This window comes from Hylobates moloch, unplaced genomic scaffold (genome assembly GCF_009828535.3).
Source record: "Hylobates moloch isolate HMO894 unplaced genomic scaffold, HMol_V3 SCAFFOLD_8, whole genome shotgun sequence".
Classification (NCBI taxonomy): Eukaryota; Metazoa; Chordata; class Mammalia; order Primates; family Hylobatidae; genus Hylobates; species Hylobates moloch.
In genome coordinates this window covers 37,310,791-37,334,399 of record NW_026652283.1, presented here as the reverse complement: position 1 = coordinate 37,334,399, position 23,609 = coordinate 37,310,791, and the positions used below count along the sequence as shown (strand labels likewise).

The 23,609-nt window shown below is 39.1% G+C and overlaps 1 protein-coding gene across 5 annotated transcripts in view; it reads left to right on the top strand.

The window, feature by feature from the left end:
* Positions 1–23,609, top strand: part of KIAA0319L (KIAA0319 like) — a 124,710-nt gene that overhangs the window by 64,655 nt on the left and 36,446 nt on the right. For all 5 annotated transcript variants that reach the window (XM_032160221.2, XM_032160220.2, XM_032160222.2 and 2 more), the window contains exons 4-6: positions 15,312–15,558; positions 19,300–19,401; positions 22,752–22,849. In XM_032160221.2, coding sequence (XP_032016112.1) covers positions 15,312–15,558; positions 19,300–19,401; positions 22,752–22,849 — 447 coding nt within the window. The remainder of the gene's footprint in view (positions 1–15,311; positions 15,559–19,299; positions 19,402–22,751; positions 22,850–23,609) is intronic.

Sequence of the window (23,609 nt, the reverse complement as noted above, 5' to 3'; positions counted from 1 at the left end):
GATTCTCCCACTTCAGCCTCCTAAGTAGCTAGGACTATAGGCATGCACCACCATGCCTGCTAGTTTTTTTTTTTTTCCCTTTGTTATTTTAGCAGAGATGGGGTTTCACCATGTTGCCCAGGCTGGTCTCAAACTCCTGGACTCAAGCAATCCACCTACCTCAGCCTCCCAAGCTGCTGGGATTATAGGCGTGAGCCACCATGCCCGGCCTAACTCTAGCTTTGTAATATATGTTTATTTTATTTTTTATTTTTATTTATTTATTTATTTTTGAGACAGAGTCTCGCACTGTTGCCCGGGCTGGACTGCAATGGCGTGATCTTGGCTTACTGCAACCTCCGCCTCCCAGGTTCAAGCAATTCTCCTGCCTCAGCCTCCCGAGTAGCTGGGATGACAGGGGCCCACCACCATGCCCGGCTAATTTTTTGTATTTTTTAGTAGAGATGGGTTTTCATTATGTTGGCCAGGCTGGTCTTGAACTTCTGACCTCGTGATCCACCTGCTTCGGCCTCCCAAAGTGCTGGGATTACAGGTGTGAGCCATTGCGCCTGGCTGTAATATATGTTTAAATCAGATGATGTTTAAAACTTTGTTCTTGATCAAAATTGCCCATTTTAGGTTTTTTGCATGTCCATATAAATTTTAGAATTATCTTGTCAGTTTCTTTTTAAAAAGTCTTCTGGAATTTTCATTGGGATTATATTGGGAGTGTAGATCAATTTGGAGAAACTCAACAGCCTAATAATAATGTTCCATTTTCAGGCCCATGAGCAGTGTATCTCTCCATTTAATTAATCTATAATTTTTCTCAGTGATGTAGTTTTGGTGTACAGATCTTTTTGTTTGTCTGTTTGAGATAGGGTCTCACTTTGTCACCCAGGCTGGAGTGCAGTGGCGTGATCTCGGCTCTCTGCAGCCTTGACCTCCTGGGCTCAAGTGATCCTCCTGCCTCAGCCCCCCAACTAGCTGGGACTACAAATGTGTACTCCTACATCTGGCTAATTTTTTTTAGAGTTGTTGCTTCACCATGTTGCCCAGGCTGGTCACCAACTCCTGAGTTTAAGCGATCCACCTGCCTCGGCCTCCCAAAGTGCTAGGATTACGGATAAATCTGATGAAAGATGTGCCAGAAAGATATGTATACCAGCTGGGCACCGGTGTACAGATCTTGCACTCTTTTGTCAGGTTTATCTGTAATTCTAAAAAAATCTAAAAATGTGCAGGATCTGTACACTGGCACCCAGCTAGTGTACAGATCTTGCACATCTTTATTTTTATTTTGTTGCACCTCCTCCTCCAACAGAGATCTTGCACATCTTTTGTCAGATCCATATTTCATTAAAAAATTTTTTAGTGGGTACGTACATAGTAGGTGTATATATTTGTGTATTTCATATATTTGATGCTATTATATTTGGTGTTTTTAAAGAACCCAGTGTCTGATTGTTTGTTGCTCATATATAGGAATACAATTACTTTTGGTATATTGGTCTTGTATCTTGTAATCTTGCTAAACTTATTTATTCATTCTGTTAGCATTTTTTATAGATTCCATAGGATTTTATCTATATATAATCATGTTGTCTATAAATAAAGACAGCTTTACTTCTTCTCCAACCTGGATGCCTCTTATTTCTTTTTCTTGCCTTATTGCCCTGGCTAGAACTTCCACTACAATGTTTTTTATATATTTTTTCTTTTTGTAGAGATGGGCTCTTGCTTTGTTGTCCAGGCTGGTGTGGAACTCCTGGCTTCAAGCAGTCTTCCTGCCTTAGCCTCCCAATGTGCTGGGATTACAGGTGTGAGCCGCCATGCTGGGCCTCCAATACAATGTTGAATCCAAGTGGTGAAAGTCTACATGTTAGCTGTAGGTTTTTTGAAAGCAGCAAGTCTGTAAGTCAGCTATAAGTCTGATGTTAGCTGTAAGTTTTTTGAAGATACCTTTCATCAGGTTTAGGGAACTTCTTTCTATTCCTAGTTTGATGTGAGTTTTTATCAGGAATAGTTGATGGATTTTGTCAAATGCTTTTTCTGCATCTATTGAGATGATTTTTTTTTGTTTTTAATATGTTAATATGGTGAATAATATGATTGATTTCAAATGTTAAACCAACCTTACATTCCTGGAGTAAACCCCGCTTGGTCATGATATTATTATTAATTAATTAATTAATTAATTATTTTTTGAGACAGAGTGTTGCTCTGTCACCCAGGCTGGAATGCAGTGGCTTGATCTTGGCTCACTGCAACCTCCACCTCCTGGGTTCAAGCAATTCTTCTGCCTCAGCCTCCTGAGTAGCTGGGACTACAGGGGCATGCCACCACACTGAGCTAATTTTTATATTTTTAGTAGAGATGGGGTTTCACCATATTGGTCAGGCTGGTCTTGAACTCCTGACCTTGTGATCCACCTGCCTCAGCTTCCCAAAGTGCTGGGATTACAGACGTGAGCCACCGCGCCCAGCTTGGTCATGACATTATTATTTCGATGTATTTTTATATTTGATTTATCAAATTTTTGTCATGAATTTTTACATCTGTTTATTGGCTGGCCTCATAGAATGAGTTGAGAAGTTTTTCCTTTTCTTCAGTTTTCTGGAGGGTTTGTGTAGAATTGGCATTATTTATTCCTTAAATGTTAAATATAATTCTCCAGTGAACCATCTGTACTTCGAATTTTCTTTGTGAAAAGTTTTAAACTAGAAATTCAATTTATGTGATAGATACATTGCTATGTAGGCTGTCTCTTTCTTCTTGAGTGAGCTTTGGCAGATTGTATCTTTCAAGGAATTTATGCATTTCATGCCATTAGTCAAATTTATTCACATAAAGTTCACTGTAGTCTTTTACTGTCCTTTTAACATCTGTAGAACCTTTAGTTACATCGTCTCTCTCATTCCTGATACTGGTAATTTGTGTCTTCTCGTCTCTTGCTCTAGCTTTGGCTCTTCCTCTCTCATTTATCCTGATTAGACTAGTTAGTGTTTCTCAAACAACCATGTTTGGTTTTATTCGTTTTTCTCTATTGTTTTTCTGTTTTCTATTTTATTGATTTCTGCACTAATCCTTTTTTTTAAATATTACATTTAATATTTTCCCTGTTTAAACAAATCTAAGTTGACAGGTTTATTTTTTTGCTTTCAGTACTTTAAAGATACCATGTCAATGTCTTCTAGCTTGCATTGTTTCGGTTGAGATATCTGCTCTAGTTTTTATCTTTGTTCCACATATATGATGTTTCTTTTTTCTCTGGCTGCTTATATAATTTTCTCCTTACCACTTTTTTAAGTGATTTGATTATGTTATTCTATGGCGTAATTTTATGTTTCATGTGCTTGGGGCTTGTTGAACTTTAATCTGGATTAGAATGTGGGTTTATAGTTTTCTTCAAATTTGGGAAATTATTGACGATTATTCAAATATTTTTCTGTCCCTCTCCCTTTGGGACCACTTGAATTTATTTCACAGTTTGCTGATGCCCTATTCATTTATTTTCAGTCTTTTTTCGTCTCTGTGTTTCATTTTGGATAGTTTCTATTGAAATTCTTTAAGGTTACTAATCTTTTCTTCTGCATTGTTTAATCTGCCATTAAATTCCTACAGTGTTGCATTAGTCTGTTCTCACATTACTATAAAGAACTATGTGAGACTGGGTAATTTATGAAGAAAAGAGGTTTAATTGACTCACAGTTCTGCAGGCTGTACAGGAAGCGTGGCTGGGAAGCCTCAGGAAACTTACAATCATGGTGGAAGGCAAAGGGGAAGCAGGCACAATCTTCACATGCAGGAAAGAGAGAGAGTCAAGTGGGAAGTGCCACACACTTTTAAACCATCAGATCTCATGAGAACTCACTCACTATCATGAGAACAGGAAGGGGAAATCCACCCTCATGATCCAGTCACCTCCCACTATGTCCCTCCCACAACATTGGAAATTACAATTCAACATGAGATTTGGGTGGGGACACAGAGCCAAAACATACCAAGTGTATTTTCTTTAATATCAAACATTGTAATATTTATATTAAAAGTTTGATATGAGGTCTTTTTTATGTCTTATAACCTTTCCTATAACTTCTTAAATGTAGAAATATAATCATAATACTTATTTTAATATCCGTATCTACCAGTTCTGTCATCTCTGTTACTTCTGGATCAGTTTTAATTGATTTACATTTTTTTTCTCATTATAGTATTTATTTTCCTGCTTCTTTGCATGTCTGGTTATTTCGGATTAAATGCTAGACATTGTAAATTTTAGCTACTGGGGTGTTGGATATTTTTGTATCACTATGAGTATTCTTGAGCTTTGTTCTGGGCTGTGGTTAAATTATTTGCAAACAGTGATACTTTTGAGTCTTGCTTTTAAGCTTTGTCATGTGAGTCTGGAGCTGCATTTAGTCTAGGGTTAATTTTTCTACCCTACTAAAGCAAGACTTTTATTAGTACTTTAACTGATGCCCTATGAATTACAAAGTTTTCCATTCTAGCTTTTTGGAATAGGTACTATTTCTTACCCATCTAAACTTGAGTACTTTTCTCTGTAATCAAGAGAACTACAGGGCAGCCTAGGCAACATGGCAAAACCTCATCTCTGCAAAAAGTACAAAAAGCTACTTGGGGGGCTGAGGTAGGAGGATTGCTTCAGCCTGGGAGATCGAGGCTGCAGTGAGCCAAGATCGTGTCACTGCACTCCAGCCTGGGTCATAGAGCGAGACCCTGTCTCAGAAACAAACAAAAGCCAGGCATGGTGGCTCATGCCTGTAATCCCAGCACTTTGGGAGGCTGAGGCGGGCAGATCACTTAAGGTCAGGAGTTCGAGACCAACCTGGCCAACATGGTGAAACCCTTTCTCTACTCAAAATACAAAAATTAGCTGGGCACAGTGGCAGGTGCCTGTAATCTCAGCTATTTGGGAGGCTGAGGCAGGAGAATCGCTTGAACCTGGGAGGCAGAGATTACAGTGAGTGGAGATTGCACCACTGCACCCCAGCCTGGGTGACAGAGTGAGACTCCATCTAAAAAAAAAAAACCCAAAGAAACCAAACAAAGAATACAGGTTAGTTTTTCCCTGACCCTCTGTAGTTTCTCCATATACATCTGATTATCAGTATTCCCTTGAGTACTTAAGGGGGTCTCTTTCAAATTTTTAGAGTTCTGTCTCTGTATAACACTCTTCTTTCCCAGACTTCCAGCTCAGCTCTTCAACTCAGAAAGACTGCTGGTCTGTGCTTGGATTTCTTCTTCCTGTGCCATGGCCCAAAAACATTTTCTAGACAGTAAGCTGGGGCAATCATAGGGTTCACCTTACTTGTTTTTCATTTCTTAGGGATCACTGTTTTTTATCACCTGATGTCTGGTGTCTTGAAAGCCATTGTTTAATATATTTTGTCTGGTTTTTAAATTTTTTTCAGAAGGATGAATCTTCTTGCTGTTACTTCTTCTTGACTGGAACAGAAAGTCCACAATGTTTTTTTTTTTTGTTTTTGTTTTTTTTTTTACCTTGTGGCGTTCACCTACCTAACTACTACTTAGTCTTCCCAGGCTTTACTTCTTTTTGAAAGCCTTCTCTGATATTTACTTCCCAAGTTTGGACCCAGATGCTCTCCTAAATATTTGCATAATACTCAACTCTATCATCAAATTTTCAGTCTCAGAACTTGATGCTCATTGTTCAAACTTGATACTTGCAAATATGTCCTTGATCTTGTCTCCTTGCATCTTTAGCTATCATTCATTTGTCTCTCTTCCTTTTTATCTAGAAATATCAAAGGTAGTCTACACTTGCTGTCTCTTCTTTATTCACTTACATCTAATCCTCAGCCCTGTGGAATTTGGTTTCCACTGAAGCTACTCTTGCCAGGGTCACCAGTGACTTCACAGTTGCCGATTGCAGTGTATTCTTTTCAGTCTTTATTTAGTTGGCCCTATCTGCATTATTTCATACTGGTTGCAATTGTCCCTTCTTTCTTGTGGGGACCACACATTCCTGGTCCTTTTCCTTCTTCCTGATGATTCCTTCTTAGTCAATTTTGTTGGTCATTTTATCAGCTTACAGCCTTTGTATTCCTAAATGTTCTATTTTTTAATTACTATTTCTTTTATTTACGTGTTCTTCCTGTCGTAGTTCATCCACTCCCATGGCTTTAGGAGCATGATTCCAAGTCTTAGTTTCTGTTTGAATTTCCCAGAGGTATTTTAGCTTCAATTTGTCTAAAACGTAACTTTCCTGTAATTTCCTTAAAGTTGCTCTTCTGTAGTCTATTTCGTTTTTGACACTACTGTAGTCAGTCCCTCACTCAGGCTAGAAACAAGGGTGTCATCTCAGACTCTTCCCCAAACCCCAGATCTATTACAGCTCCACAAATATTAGATTCTTAATATTTTAAAATCCATCCCACAGGAGGAATTTCCAGTAATGGTGGCAGAGTGAAGTAGTCTCTGAAACCTTCCCACAGATAGTATTAGAAAATCTGTAAACAAATGTATTGAAAGGAACTGGAAAGGTTCCAAAAGCAGCTAGAAGCTAGAGGAGCACTTACTTTTGAAAAATGGCAACTGAGAGTGATAAGAATTGTGAATTTGCAGCTTAAAAAAAAAATTTTCCTGAGGGCATTCAACAACTCCCATAGCAGAGGAAAGTGGCAGTGGAAAACTCCAGCCTTACTTTCTTATGGTGGCAAAAACAGAGTTCATGATAGAAAAAACATCTGAAAATTTAACAGGAGGGCTTGAAAGTAAGAAAACCACAGAAGAGGGTGAACCCCATAACCTGACTGTAAAGTCTGCCAAAATCCCTGGATGTACCTCTAAACTACACCTGCATGGGCAGACTCCATGAGGCCTGGTGAAAAAGCAGGCAGAGATTAGGGAGGCAGAGATTAGAGTTCTGTCTTTGAAAGACAGAATCTACACAAGGTGAACTTCGTGAGTTTGCTGCTTTTTAAAATTGAATGCATTCTCCAACCATGGGGAACCAGGTGGCAGATACATGAAGTCTTATGGATTTGAGGTATCAGTGGACATAATCTTAAGGCTGAAAAGTTAGGGAGGAATCCCCAGAAACAAAGAAAGTACAATGAGAACAGGCCCCAAATCTCAGTAAAATCTCTGGCCAAATTCTTGGTCAATTATCAGTTACACAGGCAGACCTGTAGTAGCCAGGCCGGGCGTAGTGCCTTATGCCAGCACTTTGAGAGGCCAAGGCAGGTGGATCACTTGAGGCCAGGAGTTAGAGACCAGCCTGGCCAACATGGTGAAACCCCGTCTCTACTAAAAATACAAAAATTAGCTGGGTGTGGTGGTGCATGCCTGTAATTCCAGCTGCTAGGGAGGCTGAGGCACGAGAATCACTTGAAGCCAGGAGGCAGAGGTTGCAGTGAGCTGAGAAGATCACACCATTGTACTCCAGCCTGAGCAACAGAGCAAGACTGTCTTAAAAAAAAAAAAAAAAAAAGCTGTGAGAACTACACAGAGATATCAGTTGTTGAACATTGTAAGGAGCAAAGTCTACAGTTCAGTCCAGGGAGGTTATTTGTCTACTAGGAAAACCTCCCCCAATAATCCCAAGGAAAACACAGTAGAATCCAGAGTCACTGCATGTATCAGAATGTCCAACGTTAAACCAAAAATTACCTGACATTCACAGGAACAGGAAAGGGTGATCCATACGCAGGGAAAAAAAGGCAGTCAATAGAAAGTGGCTCCAAGTTGACTCAGATGTTGGAGTTAGTAGTCAGACTTCAAAGTAGCTATCATATGTATGTTCAGATAATTAAAGGAAAATGTTTGTTTTGTTTTTGTTTTTTTTGGGTCTCATTCTTTTGCCCAGGCTGGAGTGCAGTAGTGCTATCTTGGCTTACTGCAGCCTCAAACTCATGGGCTCAAGCGATCCTGCCAACCCAGCTTCCTATGTAGCTAGGCCTACAGGGGTGTGCCACCACTCCCAGCTAATTATAATTTTTTTTTTTTTTTTTTTTTTGTAGAAATGGGGTCTTGCCATGTTGTGCAGGCTGGTCTTGAACTTCTGGCCTTGAGCAATCCTCCCACCTCGGCCTCCCAGTGTGCTAGGATTACAGGTGTGAGCTACTGTATCAGGCTAGAAAATAGTTTCAATGAGTAAACAGATGAGGAATTTCAAAAAAGAAATGTTAAAAATGGGAAAATAGAAACAAGAGGGCTTGCAAAATGGCAGCAAGAAGGGATCTGTAGTTTTCGTGTAAAAAACAAGTATAAAACTGGGCAAAATTGTTAAAACCAAATATTTTTAACATATCTAGAAATAAAATAGAAGCAGAAACAAATTGAGAAAAATTTATTCTTTTTTTTTCCTTGAGACAGGGTCTTACTCTGTCATCCAGGTTGATGTGATCATGGCTCACTGCAGCCTTGACTTCCCAGGCACGAGCCATCCTCCCACCTCAGCCTCCCAAGTAGCTGGGATTACAAGTGCGTACCACCACGCCCAGCTAACTTTTTCTATTTTTTATAGACATGAGGTCTCACTATGTTGCCTAGGTTCTTGAAAAACTCCTGGGCTCAAGCAGTCCTCCTGCCTCGGCATCTCAAAGCGCTGACTTGAGCCACACATCCCAGCCTAAGAATTTATTCTTAAAAGGCTGGCAATACTTTGAATAGGTACGGTGGAAGTCTGTGGTCTTCTTGGAGTGTTTCCCGTCTGTCCTTACCTCCGTTACTCAGCTCTGGTGACAAGAATTGTAGTTTTACCAGTGTGTGGCTGAACATGAAAACTAGCATCTTAAGGAGCCAGAGTGCAGTGGCACATGCCTGTAATTTCAGCTACAGGGGAGGCTGAGGTGGGAGGACTGCTTGAGCCCAGGAGTTCCAACTAGCCTGGAACTCAACATAGTGAGACCCCGTCTCAATTGAAAAGGAAAAAAAAAAAAAACACTAGCAAATTTTCTGCCGGGATAGACTTAATGTGGGACAGGTGAAAACTCACAGCTTTGCCAACTAAAAGTGGCAAACTTGGTTGAGAATGAATGGAGAGAATCCACAGCTTTGCTAGCTGAAGGTTGCAGTGCCTGTTGGAGTAGGTGGTGGACCTGCCAGAAACTAAATGGGAAGATCTTGAAAATAAGAGAGCCATAGAAGGGCTAAGATAAGCTCTCCACATATCTCTGGCTGATTGGGAAGTTACCTGAATGTGCAGGAGGGACCCAAGGGAACCCAATAAAATAAAAATTAAGGGGGACTTGAGAACTGGCTGTAACTTTGAATGCATTCCTCAGTCAATACACAGATAGACTGGCAGATGGCAAAGCTTTATGGGTTTGAGGTCTATGAGCAACCCCTGCCCAGATCATTGTCTGACTACTAAATGATGCAGGCATAGGCTGCCCTAGAAAGTCAGGCTAAAATAAAAACAAGAAAAAAAAAACTGAGCAGACCACCAGTCGCAACATAGTATGGGAGAATTAGATTCTGCAGTTTAATTATAGGCAAGTTATTAAGAACAATCAACAGCCCATCAGATAAATAAAACGATTGATAGCTACTCCAGTAGATTATCTGAAGCCTCTAGTTTTCAACCAGATATTATGAGACATGCAAGGAAAAATCAGGAAGGTGCAACCCATGCTCAGGGAAAAAAAAGTCATTAATAGAAATGATTTCTGAATAGGCCCAGCTGTTAGATTTAGCAGAGACTTCAAAGTAGCTGTTAAAAAAATATGATTAAAAACTTAAAAGAAATCATGTTCAAAGGTTTAAAGGAAAATGAGATGACAGTTACTTAACAAATAGGGAAGTGGCTCTAACCACTTTTGGTCAATGTTGTAGTAGAAGTCCTAGCCAATTATAATGCAAGAAAAAGAAAGGAAAGAAATAGAGATTGGAAATGAAGAAGCAAAACTGCGTTTATTCACAGATGATTGGATTATTTCTAGAAAATTCTAAAGAATCTGCATAAAAGCCACTGGAACTATTAAGTAAAGTTAGCAAGATTGCAGGATATAAGGTCAATATACAGAAATCACTTGTGTTTCTATATTAGCAATGAATAATTGGGAATTGAAGTTTTATTATTTATTTTAGAGATAGGGGTCCCACTATGTTGCCTAGGCTGGCCTTGAACTTCTGGGTTCAAGCAATCCTCCCTCAGCCTCTCAAGTAGCTGGAACTCTAGGTGTGCACCACCATACCTAGCTTGAAGTTTTAAAAAATGTGTAATACCCAAAGCCATGAAATACTTAGGCATAAACTTAAAAAAATGTGTGCAAAAACTATATACTGAAAACTACAAAAGTCTGCTGAGAGGAATTTGAGAAATAAGTAATGATGTCCTCCCCTCCCCCTATTCATGTCCATCTGGAACCTCAGCATGTGACCTTATTTGGGAATAGGGTCTTGGCAGATGTAATTAGTTGAGAATCTCCAGATGAAATCATCCTGTATTTAGGGTGGGCCCTTAGTATAATGACTGGTGTCTATACAAGAGAAAGGAAAGGAAGCTTTGGATCCATCTACACAGAACGGAAGAAGGCCACATGAAGAGTAATGTTGCCACAAGCCAAGGAATGCTAAGAGCCTTTGGGAGCTAGAAAAGGCAAAGAAAGATTCTCCTCTAGGGCCTTCAGAGGCAGTATGGCCCTGCCAACACCTTGATTTCACACTTCTGGCCTCCAGAACTGTGAGAGAATGAATTTCTATTGTTTTAAGCCACAAAGTTTATAATAATTCATTATGGCAGCTCTAGGAAACAAATATAACCATGTTATACAGATTGGGATCTAGAATGATCAAAATGATTTTGAAAAAGAACAATAAAGTTGGAGGACTTAAACTATCTAGCTAGAAGACATACTGTATAGCCACAGTAATCAAGGCAGTGGTGTTGGTATGAAACTAGACTAAGTTAATGGAACATAATATAGAGTCCAGAAATAGACCCACACATATATGGTCCATTGTTGTGCCAGTGCAGTTCAGTGGGGAAGGGATAATCTTTTCAACAAATAGTGCTAGAACAATTAGATAATGATACGTAAAAACATGAACCTTGACCCTTACCTCTAGAGGAAAATCAACTCAAAACGGATCATAGATCTAAATCTAAGAGTAAAATCTATAAAACTTACGGAAGAGAACCCAAGAGAACATTTTTGTGATCTTGCTTTGGCAAAGATTTCTTAGCCGTGTCACTGAAAGCATGAACTGTAAAAGAAACAAATGATAAATTGGAGCTTATCAAAATTACGAATTTTCGTTAATGAAAAGCTAACACTAACAAAATGAAAAAGCAAGGTACAGACTGAGAAAACATTTGCAAATTATATGTCTGACAAAGGACTCATTTATAGAAATAAATGAGCTCTTATAACTTGATTAGAAAACTAGTAACCCATTTTAAAAAGCAGGCAAAAGATTTGAACAGATAGTCCACCAAAGAGGTTATACAGGTGTCCGATAAATATATAAAAAGATGTTCAACATCACTAATCACTAGGAAAATGTAAATTACAACCACAGTGATACCACTACATACCTCTAGAATGGCTAAAATTAAAAAGATTTCCACACCAAATTCTGTCAAGATTGTATGATAACTGAAATACACTGGTGGTGGTACTATATTATGTCATAACAACTTAGGAAAATGGTTTGGCAGTTTCTTGAAAAAGTTAAAGGTACATTGATCGGGGGTTCTATTTATAAGTATTTACCTAAGAGAAATAAAAGGACATGTCCATATAAAGACTTGTAGAGGCTGGGCGCGGTGGCTCACGCCTGTAATCCCAGCACTTTGGGAGGCCGAGGTGAGTGGATCACTTGAGGTCTGGAGTTTGAGACCAGCCTGACCAACATGGAGAAACCCAGTCTCTACTAAAAATACAAAACTAGCTGGGCGTGGTGGCACATGCCTGTAATCCCAGCTACTCGGGAGGCTGAGGCAGGAGAATCACTTGAACCTGGGAGGCGGAGGTTGTGGTGAACTGAGATCATGCCACTGCACTCCAGCCTGGGCAACAAGAGCGAAACTCAATCTCAAAAAAAAAAAAAAAAAAAAAAAGACTTGTAGATGAGTGGTTATAGAAGCTTGATTTGTAATAGCCAAAAGCTAGAATAAACCCAAACATTCATCTATAGGTGAATGAATAAACAAATTATAGTATATTTATAAAGCAGAAAACTACTTAGCAATGCTAAGGAATGAATTATTGATACACAAAACATTTTGTGTATATAACATTTTATGTATATTTTGTTATTCATACAAAATAATTTTGCTGACTGAAATAAGCCAGACTGCCCCTCTCAAAAAAAAGGGTACTTACTTTGTGATTCCATTTATAGAACCTTTTAGGAAATGCAAACTATAGAAACAGAAGGCAGACCGGGCGTGGTGGCTCACACCTGTAATCCCAGCGCTTTGGGAGGCCAGTGCGGGTGGATAATGAGGTCAGGAGATTGAGACCATTCTGGCTAACATGGTGAAACCCCATCTCTACCAAAAATACAAAAAATTAGCTGGGCATGGTGGCAGGCGCCTGTAGTCCCAACTACTCGGGAGGCTGAGGCAGGAGAATGGCGTGAACCCAGGAGTCGGAGCTTGCAGTCAGTGGAGATCGCGCCACTGCCTCCAGCCTGGGCGACAGAGCGAGACTCTGTCTCAAAAAAAAAAAAAAAGAAACAGAAAGCAGAGAATGGTTGCTTAGGGTGGGGAGGAGAAGGCATTACAAAGGAGCATGAGGAATCTTTGGAAGTGATGGATATGCATTAGCTTGATTGTACTGATGGTTTCAAATGTGTATACATACATCAGAATTTATCAAGTTGTACATTTTATGTATGTTCAATTTACTGTATGTCAGTTATACCTTAATAAAGCTTTAAAATTAATTATACCTTAATAAAGCTTTAAAAAGGGGGGGTAAAAATTTGGATAAACTTTACCTCTTTGCCTCTTCAAAGAAAAAATGGTCAATAAGCATATGAAAATATGCTCAATATTATTAGTCATCAGGAAAGTCATCAGTGATATATCACTTTATAACCAGTAGAATGACAAAAAAAAAAAAAAAGACCAGGAATACCAAGTGTTGGTGAAGGTGTAGAGCAACTGGAACTCTTGTATGTTGCTGGTAGAAATATAAAATGTGTACATTTATATTTATCCACTTTGGATAACAGTTCATAGTTTGTTACAAAGTTAAACATATACTTAAGTATAACCAGCAATTCTCCTAAGTATTTACTTAAGATAAATTAAAACACATGTTTACAGAAACATGTATACTTAAACATTCATAGCAGCTTTTATAATATAACTAAGAACAGAAAACAACTGAAAATTCCGTCAGTAGATAAATGTAAAACAAATTTTTGTGTATTTCTCTAATGGAAAACTACTCAGTAAGTAATAAAAAAGAATGTACTACTGATATGCACAATATCATGAATGAGTTTCAAAAACATGTTGAGTGAAAGCCAGAAACAAAAATAGTATGTATATGCTTCCTTTTATATGAAATACAAGAAAAGCCAAACTAATCTCACTTTGACAGCAAACAAATCAGTGGTTGCCTGAGCCTAGAGATGGAGACAGGGATTTATTATAAAGGGGCATGAATGAATTTTGGGGGCTGATAGAAATGTTCTCTCTCTTAATTGTGGTTACATGGGTATATATATTTGTCAAAACATTGACCTTATATACTTGAAATGTGTGTAGTTTATTTTATGTGAATTATATTTCAACCAATTCGATTTTTTTTTTTTTTTTGAGACAGACTTTCACTTTGTCACCCAGGCTGATGTACAGTGGCATGATATTGGCTCGCTGCAGCCTCCACCTCCTCTCGGGTTCAAGTGATTCTCGTGCCTCAGCCTCCCGAGTAGCTGGGACTACAGGCATGTACCACCATGCCCAGCTAAATTTTGTATTTTTAGTAGAGATGGGGTTTCACCATGTTGGTCAGGCTGGTCTCAAACTCCTGACCTCAAATGTTCCACCCGCCTCGGCCTCCCAAAGTGCTGGGATTACAAGTGCGAGACATCACACCCGGACGAATTTGATTTTCAAAAAATCCATACCACCACCCTTGTTTAGCCACTCATTATTTCTCATTTGGATGAAAGCCGTACTCTTCTAAGTGATATTCCTGCTATTGCCTTACTTCTTCAAACCCATACGCCAAGAAATGACTTGGAAGACAGAAACCCAACCTTGTTACTTCCTTGCATACAACCTTTAAATTGCTTACCATTACTTAGTTTCTTAAAATATGTAATGCTTTTTTCCATCTGGTCTTTGCCTCTCTTTCCAGCTCATCTTCTATTACTTTTGCCTCTCACTTTGCTTATGGCTGTCAGTTCCCAATACAGACCATGTTCATTTCATTTCTTGTGCCTACACTTGTTCTCTGTCCTCTGCCTTTTGTCTAGTGAACAACTGTTTATCCTCTAAAACTCAGCTTAGGGCTCTTCTCCTTCAGGAAGCCTTTTTCTTTAGTAATAATAAAAAATCATTCTTTTCCATACCCTTTCTCCCTCAAAGGGAGATGGATTAAGTAACTTTAGCTTGTGTTTTTTTTTTTTGTTTTTTTTTTTGCCTCATCATAAACATTTATTGGTATATTTACTTTTTTTTTTTCTTTTTGAGACAAGGTCTCATTCTGTCACCCAAGCTAGAGTACAGTGGCATGATCACAGTTCACTGCAGCCTTGACCTCCCAGGCTCAAGCGATTCTCCCACTTCAGCCTCCCAAGTAGCTGGGATCACAGGCATGGCCACCATGCCCAGCTAATTTTTTATGTTTTGTGGAGACAGGGTCTTGCCATATTGCCAAGGCTCGTCTTGAACTCCTGGATTCAAGTGGTCTCCTGTCTTGGCCTCCCAAAGTTGTTGGGAGTACAGGCGTGAGCCACCATGCTTGGCTGGTGTATTTACTATTTTGGCTTATTATGGTTTCAGTGCTCAACGATTAGTTTTATTTATATTTTGGATCCACAAGGGCTATTTCATAATAGGTGCTCAATAAGTATTTGTAGAAAGATTGAATAGAAATGTTAACAGGGTAGAAGTATACATTGTTTTGCTTTTCCAGCACACTTAGAATGCAGAAAATTACTATTTTGTTTTAAACAAAACTTTTTGGCTAGGAAAAAAACTCAAGATTTATCTCAACATTTAACACCACTTTTATTTGGGTGGTGAGATTAGTTTCTTTAATATTTTTGACATTTTTGCATTTTTCAAGAAAACATTTAATAGACTATTGTTTCATGAGACATAACCTGAAAAATTGTGTAACTTTTACCTACTGAAATTAGTTTTTTTATTTCTTTAGGTCCACAAGGCGATTACAATTTCCAGTCCCCTAACCACAGACCTGACTGCAGAGCTGTCTGGTGGGCCAAAGAATGTATCAATGCAACCTGAAATATCAGAGGGTCTTGCTACTACGTCCAGCACTCAACAAGTAAAAAGTTCTGAGAAAACCCACATTGCTGTCCCCCAGCCAGTGGCTCCCTCCTACAGTTATGCTACCCCTACCCTGCAGGCCTCTTTCCAGAGCACCTCAGCACCATACCCAGGTAAGGACCTTTGCTCTTGGAGTAGAAGGAAAAAGTAGAACATTTGATCAAAGTATTCCCTTTTAGAGGAAAGAAGGAAGGGGGGCATAACTTGAATACTGGGTGTTAGAGAAAAAATAACTCTGTCAGTGCCCCTGCAGTCATGGACTGGGGGCTCTAGAGCCCTTCCTCAGCAGGCCTCCAGCTTATGCAAGTTTACGAGGCTAATTTTCACAGATCCAGATTCCACTGTGACTTAAAGGCACATGATTCAATTTTAAGTATAATGTTCAAGTGATCAATCGGAGCCCACTGGGAAGATAAGATTTGGATCAGTGTACTTGCTTACCTTCTGAAAGTCTCGTTGTAGGTCTCTCATTTTTATAGCATCTTTACTTTTATTTTTATTTATTTTTAAAACTTTTAATTTTTGTGGATATATAGTAGTTGTATACATTTATGGCATAAATGAGATGTTTTGATGCAGACATGCAATGTGTAATAATCACATCATGTAAAATGGAGTATCCATCCCTTCAAGCCTTTATCCTTTGTGTTACAAACAATCCAGTTATATTATTTTAGTTATTTTAAAATGTACAATTAAAATATTATTGACTATAGTCATCCTGTTGTGCTATCAAATACTAGGTCTTATTTGTTCTTTCTAGCTTTTTTTTTGTACTCATTAACTATCCCCCTCCCTCTTACCCCCACACTACCCTTCGCAGCCTCTGGTAACCATCCATCTATCTAACCGTTACTCTCTATCTCCATGAGTTCAGTTGTTTTGATTTTTAGATTCCACAAGTAAGTGAGAACAAGCAGTGTTTGTCTGTGCCTGGCTTATTCACTTAACATAATGACCTCCAGTTCCATCCCTGTTGTTGCAAATGACAAAATTTCATTCTTTTTTATGGCTGAGTAGTACTCCATTGTATATAAGCACCACATTTTCTTTTTTCATTCATCTGTTGATGGACACTTAGGTTGCTTCCAAAGTTTGGCTGTTGTGAACAGTGCTGCAAACATGGGAGTGCAGATATCTCTTCGATACACTGATTTCCTTTCTTTTGGGTATAGACCCAGCAGTGGGATTACTGAATCATATGGTAGCTCTATTTTTATTTTTTTGAGGAACCTCCAAACTGTTCTCCATAGTGGTTGAACTAATTTACATTCCCACCAGTAGTGTACGAGGGTTCCCCTTTTCTCCACATCCTCACCAGCATTTGTTATTGCTTGTCTTTTGGATAAAAGCCATTTTAACTGGGGTGAGATGATACCTCATTGTAGTTTTTATTTGCGTTTCTCTGATGATCAGTGATGTCGAGAACCTTTTCATATGCCTGTTTGCCATTTGTATGTCTTCTTTTGAGAAATCTCTATTCAAATCTTTTGCCCATTTTTAAATGGGATTATTACATTTTTTCCTGTGGAGTTGTTTGGACTCCTTATATATTCTGGTTATTAATCCCTTGTCAAATGGGGAGTTTGCAGTTACTTTCTCCCGTTCTGTGGGTTGTCTCTTCATTTTGTTGATTGTTTCCTTTGCTGTGTAGAAGCTTTTAAACTTGATGTTATCCCGTTTGTCCATTTTTGCTTTGGTTGCCTGTCCTTGTGGGGTATTACTCAAGAATTTTTTTTTGCTCAGACCAGTGTCCTGGAGAAGCATCTTTATTTTTAAAGCTATTCATAAGAAGTAGATTTATACATAGTGTATAAATAAATCTGTGCTTCACAGTGCTGTTCTAAGATATTGGGAAGAACTGGTTAATCAAGAAATCAAGTTGGTCTTTATCCCCTGAAGAAATCAAGAGGGTAAAAGCGAAGTCAGTGAAAATGAATTTTTGCCAATTTTTAATTTTCCAGGGTGTCCTTTGGTAGTAATATAACATGAAATTTTAGGGGTTCAATCCTGGGGCACCAAAGTAATTTTTGTATTCAGTCAAGATGCCTGTAATTTTTGGTTTAATTGTGAAGGGTTTGGGTTGAACTGTATTGAATAGCCATTTTTTGGTTCATTATACTTTCTCTGAGTATCATGTTTCTTTCTTTTCTTTTTTTGAAAGTCACTTCAGAGAGTTCTTATTCCATCTCCTGGGGCCTCCAAATGCTGAAGCTTCCATTAAGGATGGTTTCATTTCTCCTCAAGTGCAATGTTCCCATGCAGAGGCAGATAAATCTCAAGTTTCATATTTGTCTAGGAAGCCCTTCTCGCCTCTCAGGCTTGAAATATGAGTGGACTAGCCTATTGTTTGCTTTAAGCTCTCCTAGTTTCGAAGTCTCATAGCAAATGAACATTTATTGTCAGAGAAATAAGATTTATATAATCGGTGGCTTTCAATGGTCTGCAAACATTTTTAGTTGGGGGGAGAGAGTGATGCTACTGACATCTGGTGAGTATGGGTCAGTGATACTGTTAAACACCTTACAGTGCTCAGGACATTTCCCTCCATGACAAAGAATTACCTGGTCCAAAATATCAGGAGTGCTGAGCTTGAGAAACTCTGACATATGTGAAATAGCTGGTGAATAGTATAAAGACAGTATATAGCTCTTTGCTGACTTGAGTGTTCCAAAAATGCTAGCATACTTCAAGATTAGATCAGTTTGAACTGAAATGGTCTGGGAAGATTTCTTGGAGAGGAGACAGAGTTTAAGCTAGAAACAAAATGCTGTATTTAGAATAAAGCAAGGCAAACACCCCAATTGAAAGAAATAACTTTAGCAAAGTCCCTGAGAGTAGACCATGGCTTTGTGGAACACAGGAGGGAAAATCAATATAACTAGAGGCAAAATTAGATAGGAAGGATAAGACAGTGAGATCAGATGATGGTTCTCTAATGGCAGGTTGGAAGTTTGTCCTTAAATATGATATGGGAGCAGGAGTCTTAAATAGAAGAGTAACATAGTGGGTGAGTATTTTGGAAAGACTAATGGTGTTGGTTGTTTTAGGAAGACAGAATAGATTGGAGTAGAGAGAGCTAGCAGAGGGAAGATAAAATAAGATTCTTGGAATAAGCAAGCTGGGCGTGGTGGTGCATGCCTGTAGTCCCAGCTACTTGGGAGGTTGAGGTGGGGAGATCACTTGAGCCCAGGCATTTGAGGCTGCAGTGAGGTATGATTACACCACTGCACTCTATCCTGAGCAACAGAGTGAGGCCCTGACTCAAAAAGAAAAAAAAAATTCTTGGAATAATCTAGTGTGAACAATGAATCGTGTAGCAATTGGAATGGAAAGAAAGTAAGGCAGATTTGTAACCATTTGCCTTCCCTTCTAGAAACTTTATATATGTATCTTATTAGGAAGTTATTTGTTAGCATAAACATGATACTTGAAACAGAATTTGAACTCTGCGGAATGTAGTATATAAGGAGGGCTTAGGGACACACTGTAGTAAAAATACAATGGAGGAAAAGAGAGAAAGGAGGAAAAATAGAATAATATGGTGCCATGATACCCAAGAGTTTTAAGATGGAGGCAGTTAGCAGTAGTAGAAGCCACTGAGATGTGAGATGAAGAATGAGGGTATTAGGGTACAGCTGTTAGATTTACTAAGAAGTAGTTTTGAAAGATCCTTTTCAATGGAAAAGTGGGGACAGAATCAAATTTCAAGCAATTAGAGAGTAGAAAAAAGGTTAGTAATTGATGGCAGTAGATGAATATTGATCATGAAAGGAGTTTGATCACAAAAGAAGGAGAGAAGTAAGACAGTCTGGATCTGTTTCTTATCTCTGGTATATTTACTTTGTTTCCAGTTATAAAGGAACTGGTGGTATCTGCTGGAGAGAGTGTCCAGATAACCTTGCCTAAGAATGAAGTTCAATTAAATGCATATGTTCTCCAAGAACCACCTAAAGGTAAACATCCCCTTACATTTGGATAAACGTTTTTGTTTTTGAAAGAGATGGAGTCTTGCTGTGTTGTCCAGGCTGGTCTCAAACTCCTGGGCTCAGGAGATCCTCCCACCTTAGTCTTCCTAGTAGCCGAAACTACAGGCATACACTACCACTCCTGGCCCTTATCTTTTTCCCTCTGACTTCCTGTCAGGAAAATATGTAATTTTTTAAGTTACAAATTTATATTAGCAGTCATCTTGAATAACTTCTTTCCAAGTTCTACATCTGCTATTTACTGGTTGTTTGGCCAAAATAAACAGATTAATCTGAGTCTCAGTTTCTTTCTCTTAAAATGGATATAATACAACCTAATAAATATGTTCTGTATTAATAAGCCTCAGCTATGTGCTAGGCACTAACTGGTAACTTATCTACTATCTCATTTTGCTGTTAAAGTAATCTTATGAGGTAGGAATTACTATCCCCATTTTACTGAGAAAGAAATGGAAATTAAGAGAAGTCATTTACTTAGATTCACACAGATAATGAGTGGCTCAGCTGGGATTTGAACCCAAGCTTGACATCAAAGCCTATGATCTCAAACCCTACATTATATAGTACCTCTCATATTCCATAAATATTTGTGCATACCCGGGTTATATCCTATCCTCACAGGACCGTTGTAAGGACCATTGTTTCCCATAATGAGAACCCTGCCCCTGGGGGAAAAAAAAGATAAGCCTAATGTGATATACAAAATTCAGGTTTATAAAATATATAAAGTATGGATGATTAATTCATTATTTAAGAAAACTTTTGTAATATGAACATTACTTTCACCTTTGAAGTATATGTTAATATACCGAAGTTTGACTTATAAACACATATGGGTTCTCTTAACACTATTTATGACATGAGTGGTACATACTTCGATAGAAATTGAGTGAGTTGGGTTTATGTTATTCTCATTGAATGGTTAGTCAAGTAGAATGTCCTTCCCTATTTAGGATGGGGTCCTTCCATTTTAGGTACACACATCTCCAATACAGTATTCTTAATTTCTAGGCCTAATACCAAATAGCATATTAATGCAAAAAGTACTTTTCCAGAAGCAAAACGCCCGGTCTGTTCTATATTTCTGCTCTCGAATTGAGGTTTCCTTATCAATTCATTTCACATTCCTCTAGAGAAGCTTTTTCCTTTCTTCCTCTGGTGACAAGTTAAGGTGAATGGGGGTTTAGCGGCCTTTGAAGTTGGAGGTGAGGGACTGCCTTGAGCTGTTGACTACTACCATTCTTTGTGAAAGACATGTTTAGCTCTACTGTATTTTCTTTCCTAACCCATATTTTCATGTACATTTCTGTGGGTTACTATCATCTTGTAGATCAGTGTTTCAAAACACATTAGTTTAGAAATAGATTCTTTGGCTGGGCATGGTGGCTTACACTTGTAATCCTGGCACTTTGGGAGGCTGAGGTGGGTGGATCACCTGAGGTCAGGAGTTCAAGACCAGCCTGGCCAACATGGTGAAACCCCATCTCTACCAAAAATACAAAAAAATTAGCTGGGTGTGGTGGTGGGCGCCTGTAATCCCAGCTACTTGAGAGGCTGAGGCAGGAGAATCGCTTGAACCCAGGAGGCGGAGGTTGCGGTGAGCCAAGATTGTGCCATTGCACTCCAGCCTGGGTGACAGAACAAGACTCTGTCTCAAAAAAAAAAAAGAGAAAAAAAAAAAAAGGGCTGGGCACAGTGGCTCATGCCTGTAATCCCACTTTGGGAGGCTGAGGCAGACAGATCCTGACTTGAGGTCAGGAGTTTGAGACCAGCTTGGCCAACATGGTGAAACTCTGTTTATACTAAAAATACAAAAATTAGCCGGCATGGTGGTGCATGCCTGTAATCCTAGCCACTTGGGAGGCTGAGGCAGAAGGATCACTTGAACCCAGGAGGCAGAGGTTGCAGTGAGCTGAAATCGTGCCACTGCACTCCAGCCTGGGCAACAGCAAGACTTCATCTCAATCAATCAGTCAGTCAATAAAACAAACGAACGACTGTCCTCAGTCACTGCAACCAGCACTCTTTCTAATAGAGTTACACTCAGTTGTTCCTACCTTTGAACATATTTCTGCCTATGAGGTATATAATTCATCCCCTGAGCTTTTCTGTCCTAGGAATATTGTCCTGTTTTGAAATTCACGTTGCTAGCCTTAGCTATTATAAAATTATCTGTTCCCAAACTGTTTTCTATGTGGAAAAGAATTTCCAGCTACAGTTGGAAGAAATGTCTCTGAGTGCAAGTCCTGCTTGTGCTGCTTCTTTCCGTCTCCTCTTGTAACCTAACTACTACATACTATATACATTTGTGAGAGCTGTTGGCGCTGACAACTGGCCAAAAAAGTTCTTGTTTTGGAGGAGGGAGGAAGGAAGGAAGGAAGATCTTGTCTCCCAGAATTATAAAATAAAATTGGTCTTCAGATGAAGGATATCTTGGAATTAGGTTCTGTGTACTGATTTTAACATTTGAACTCATGAGATAAGAAAAAGGTGACCACTTTCTGCCAAGCATTTCAGGTTTTTTTCTTTCCCCCTTTTTCTTTTTTACTTTTGGTTAATAACAAACTAAACCTTCCTACCAAAGTCCTCCCTTCCCTAACCAGAAATGCATTTTGATCCAAAAAAATTTAAGACTACTTTTTCTGGGGAGGGATGCCATTTAGATAGGATTCTACCCTTGCCCTACCTAGTGATATAGTCTGGCCTGCAAATGGGGACCATTTAATGCTTCATTTGATTTTAATTAATTTCACTGGGCCTGTTTTAAATGGGCCATCCCCTACCATCTTCTGCAGTGTGTTATTTAGCTCAGCAGGAATGAAGTAGCTCTTTTAACTCACCAGGGTGTGATGACCTCAGTGAGACGAGCATTGTTAGCACTCTGTAAAAAGCTATTTTTGAACCATGTTATTTAGAAGTCATTGCTGTTCTTTGTTGCAAAAGAAGTTTTTCAAGAAAATGGCCTTTGTTCCCAATGAGTTCATCTGTAATGGTTGGTAGGACATGTATTTTCAGTGGTATGCCACACCATGAACAACCTGGTATTTTTTAGGGAGGATTGGCCCTGAGAGGGTCGGTATAGGGCAGGAATAAGCATTGTTGGGAGAGAGTTGGAAGAAGCCCTAACTGTAGCTGAGTCAGCAGACTTTGCTCTTTCTTTCAGCAGATGGTTTGGTTTCTCTACAGGCTTTGGGGTGAAATCTTAAAAACTAAAGCCTTGTCAAGATCAGAAGAGATTTGTTATTGGCAGGCTATGTGGCTGTCCTCTTTGTGTGTAGGTGTGTGTTTTCATGATTTTTGTAACTGCCCTTCTATAGGAGAAACCTACACCTACAACTGGCAGCTGATTACTCATCCTAGAGACTACAGTGGAGAAATGGAAGGGAAACATTCCCAGATCCTCAAGCTATCGAAGGTGAATTTGCCTCCTTTCACTTGCAGGGCAAAGGTAGAGGAGTTGACTGTTTTCTAAAATGAATATCTTACAATTTTCTGTCTACACTTAAGTTGTAAACACTCTTTTAGAAATGAATCCTCCAAAAATCTGACTGGCTGACATCCAGTATTTGTTAGTTGATGATTCTCAAAGTTTCATTTATGGTAAGAAGACTGTACCAGCGTGGTAGTGGTGGCTGAAAATATACACTAAACAGCTTTTAAGGCTAACTTAAGGATTTTAGAATTTGGGATAAGCTAGGTTATTTGTGGCCACATGACTGCATACATTGACTCAGCCTTTGTGGGATTCAGTATAGGTTTTTTTGTTTGTTTGTTTGTTTGTTTTTTTGAGACAGGGTCTTGCTCTGTCACCCAGGCCGAAGTGCAGTGGTGTGATCACGGCTTACTGCAGTCTTGACTTCCCAGGCTCAAGCAATCCTCCCACCTCAGCCTCCTGAGTAGCTGAGACTGCAGGGTCATGCCATTATACCCGGCTAAGTTTTGTATTTTTTGTAGAGATAGAGTCTCGTCATATTGCTCAGGCTGGTCTTGAACACTTGGCCTCAAGCGGTCCTCCCATCTCAGCCTTCCAAAGTGCTGGGATTACAGGCATGAGCCACCATGCCCAGCTTAAGTACAGTTATTGACAGCTCTAAAATGTTTGTATTTGGCTGGGCGCAGCGGCTCCCACCTGTAATCCAAGCACTTTGGGAGGCTGAGGGTGGGGTGAGAGGACT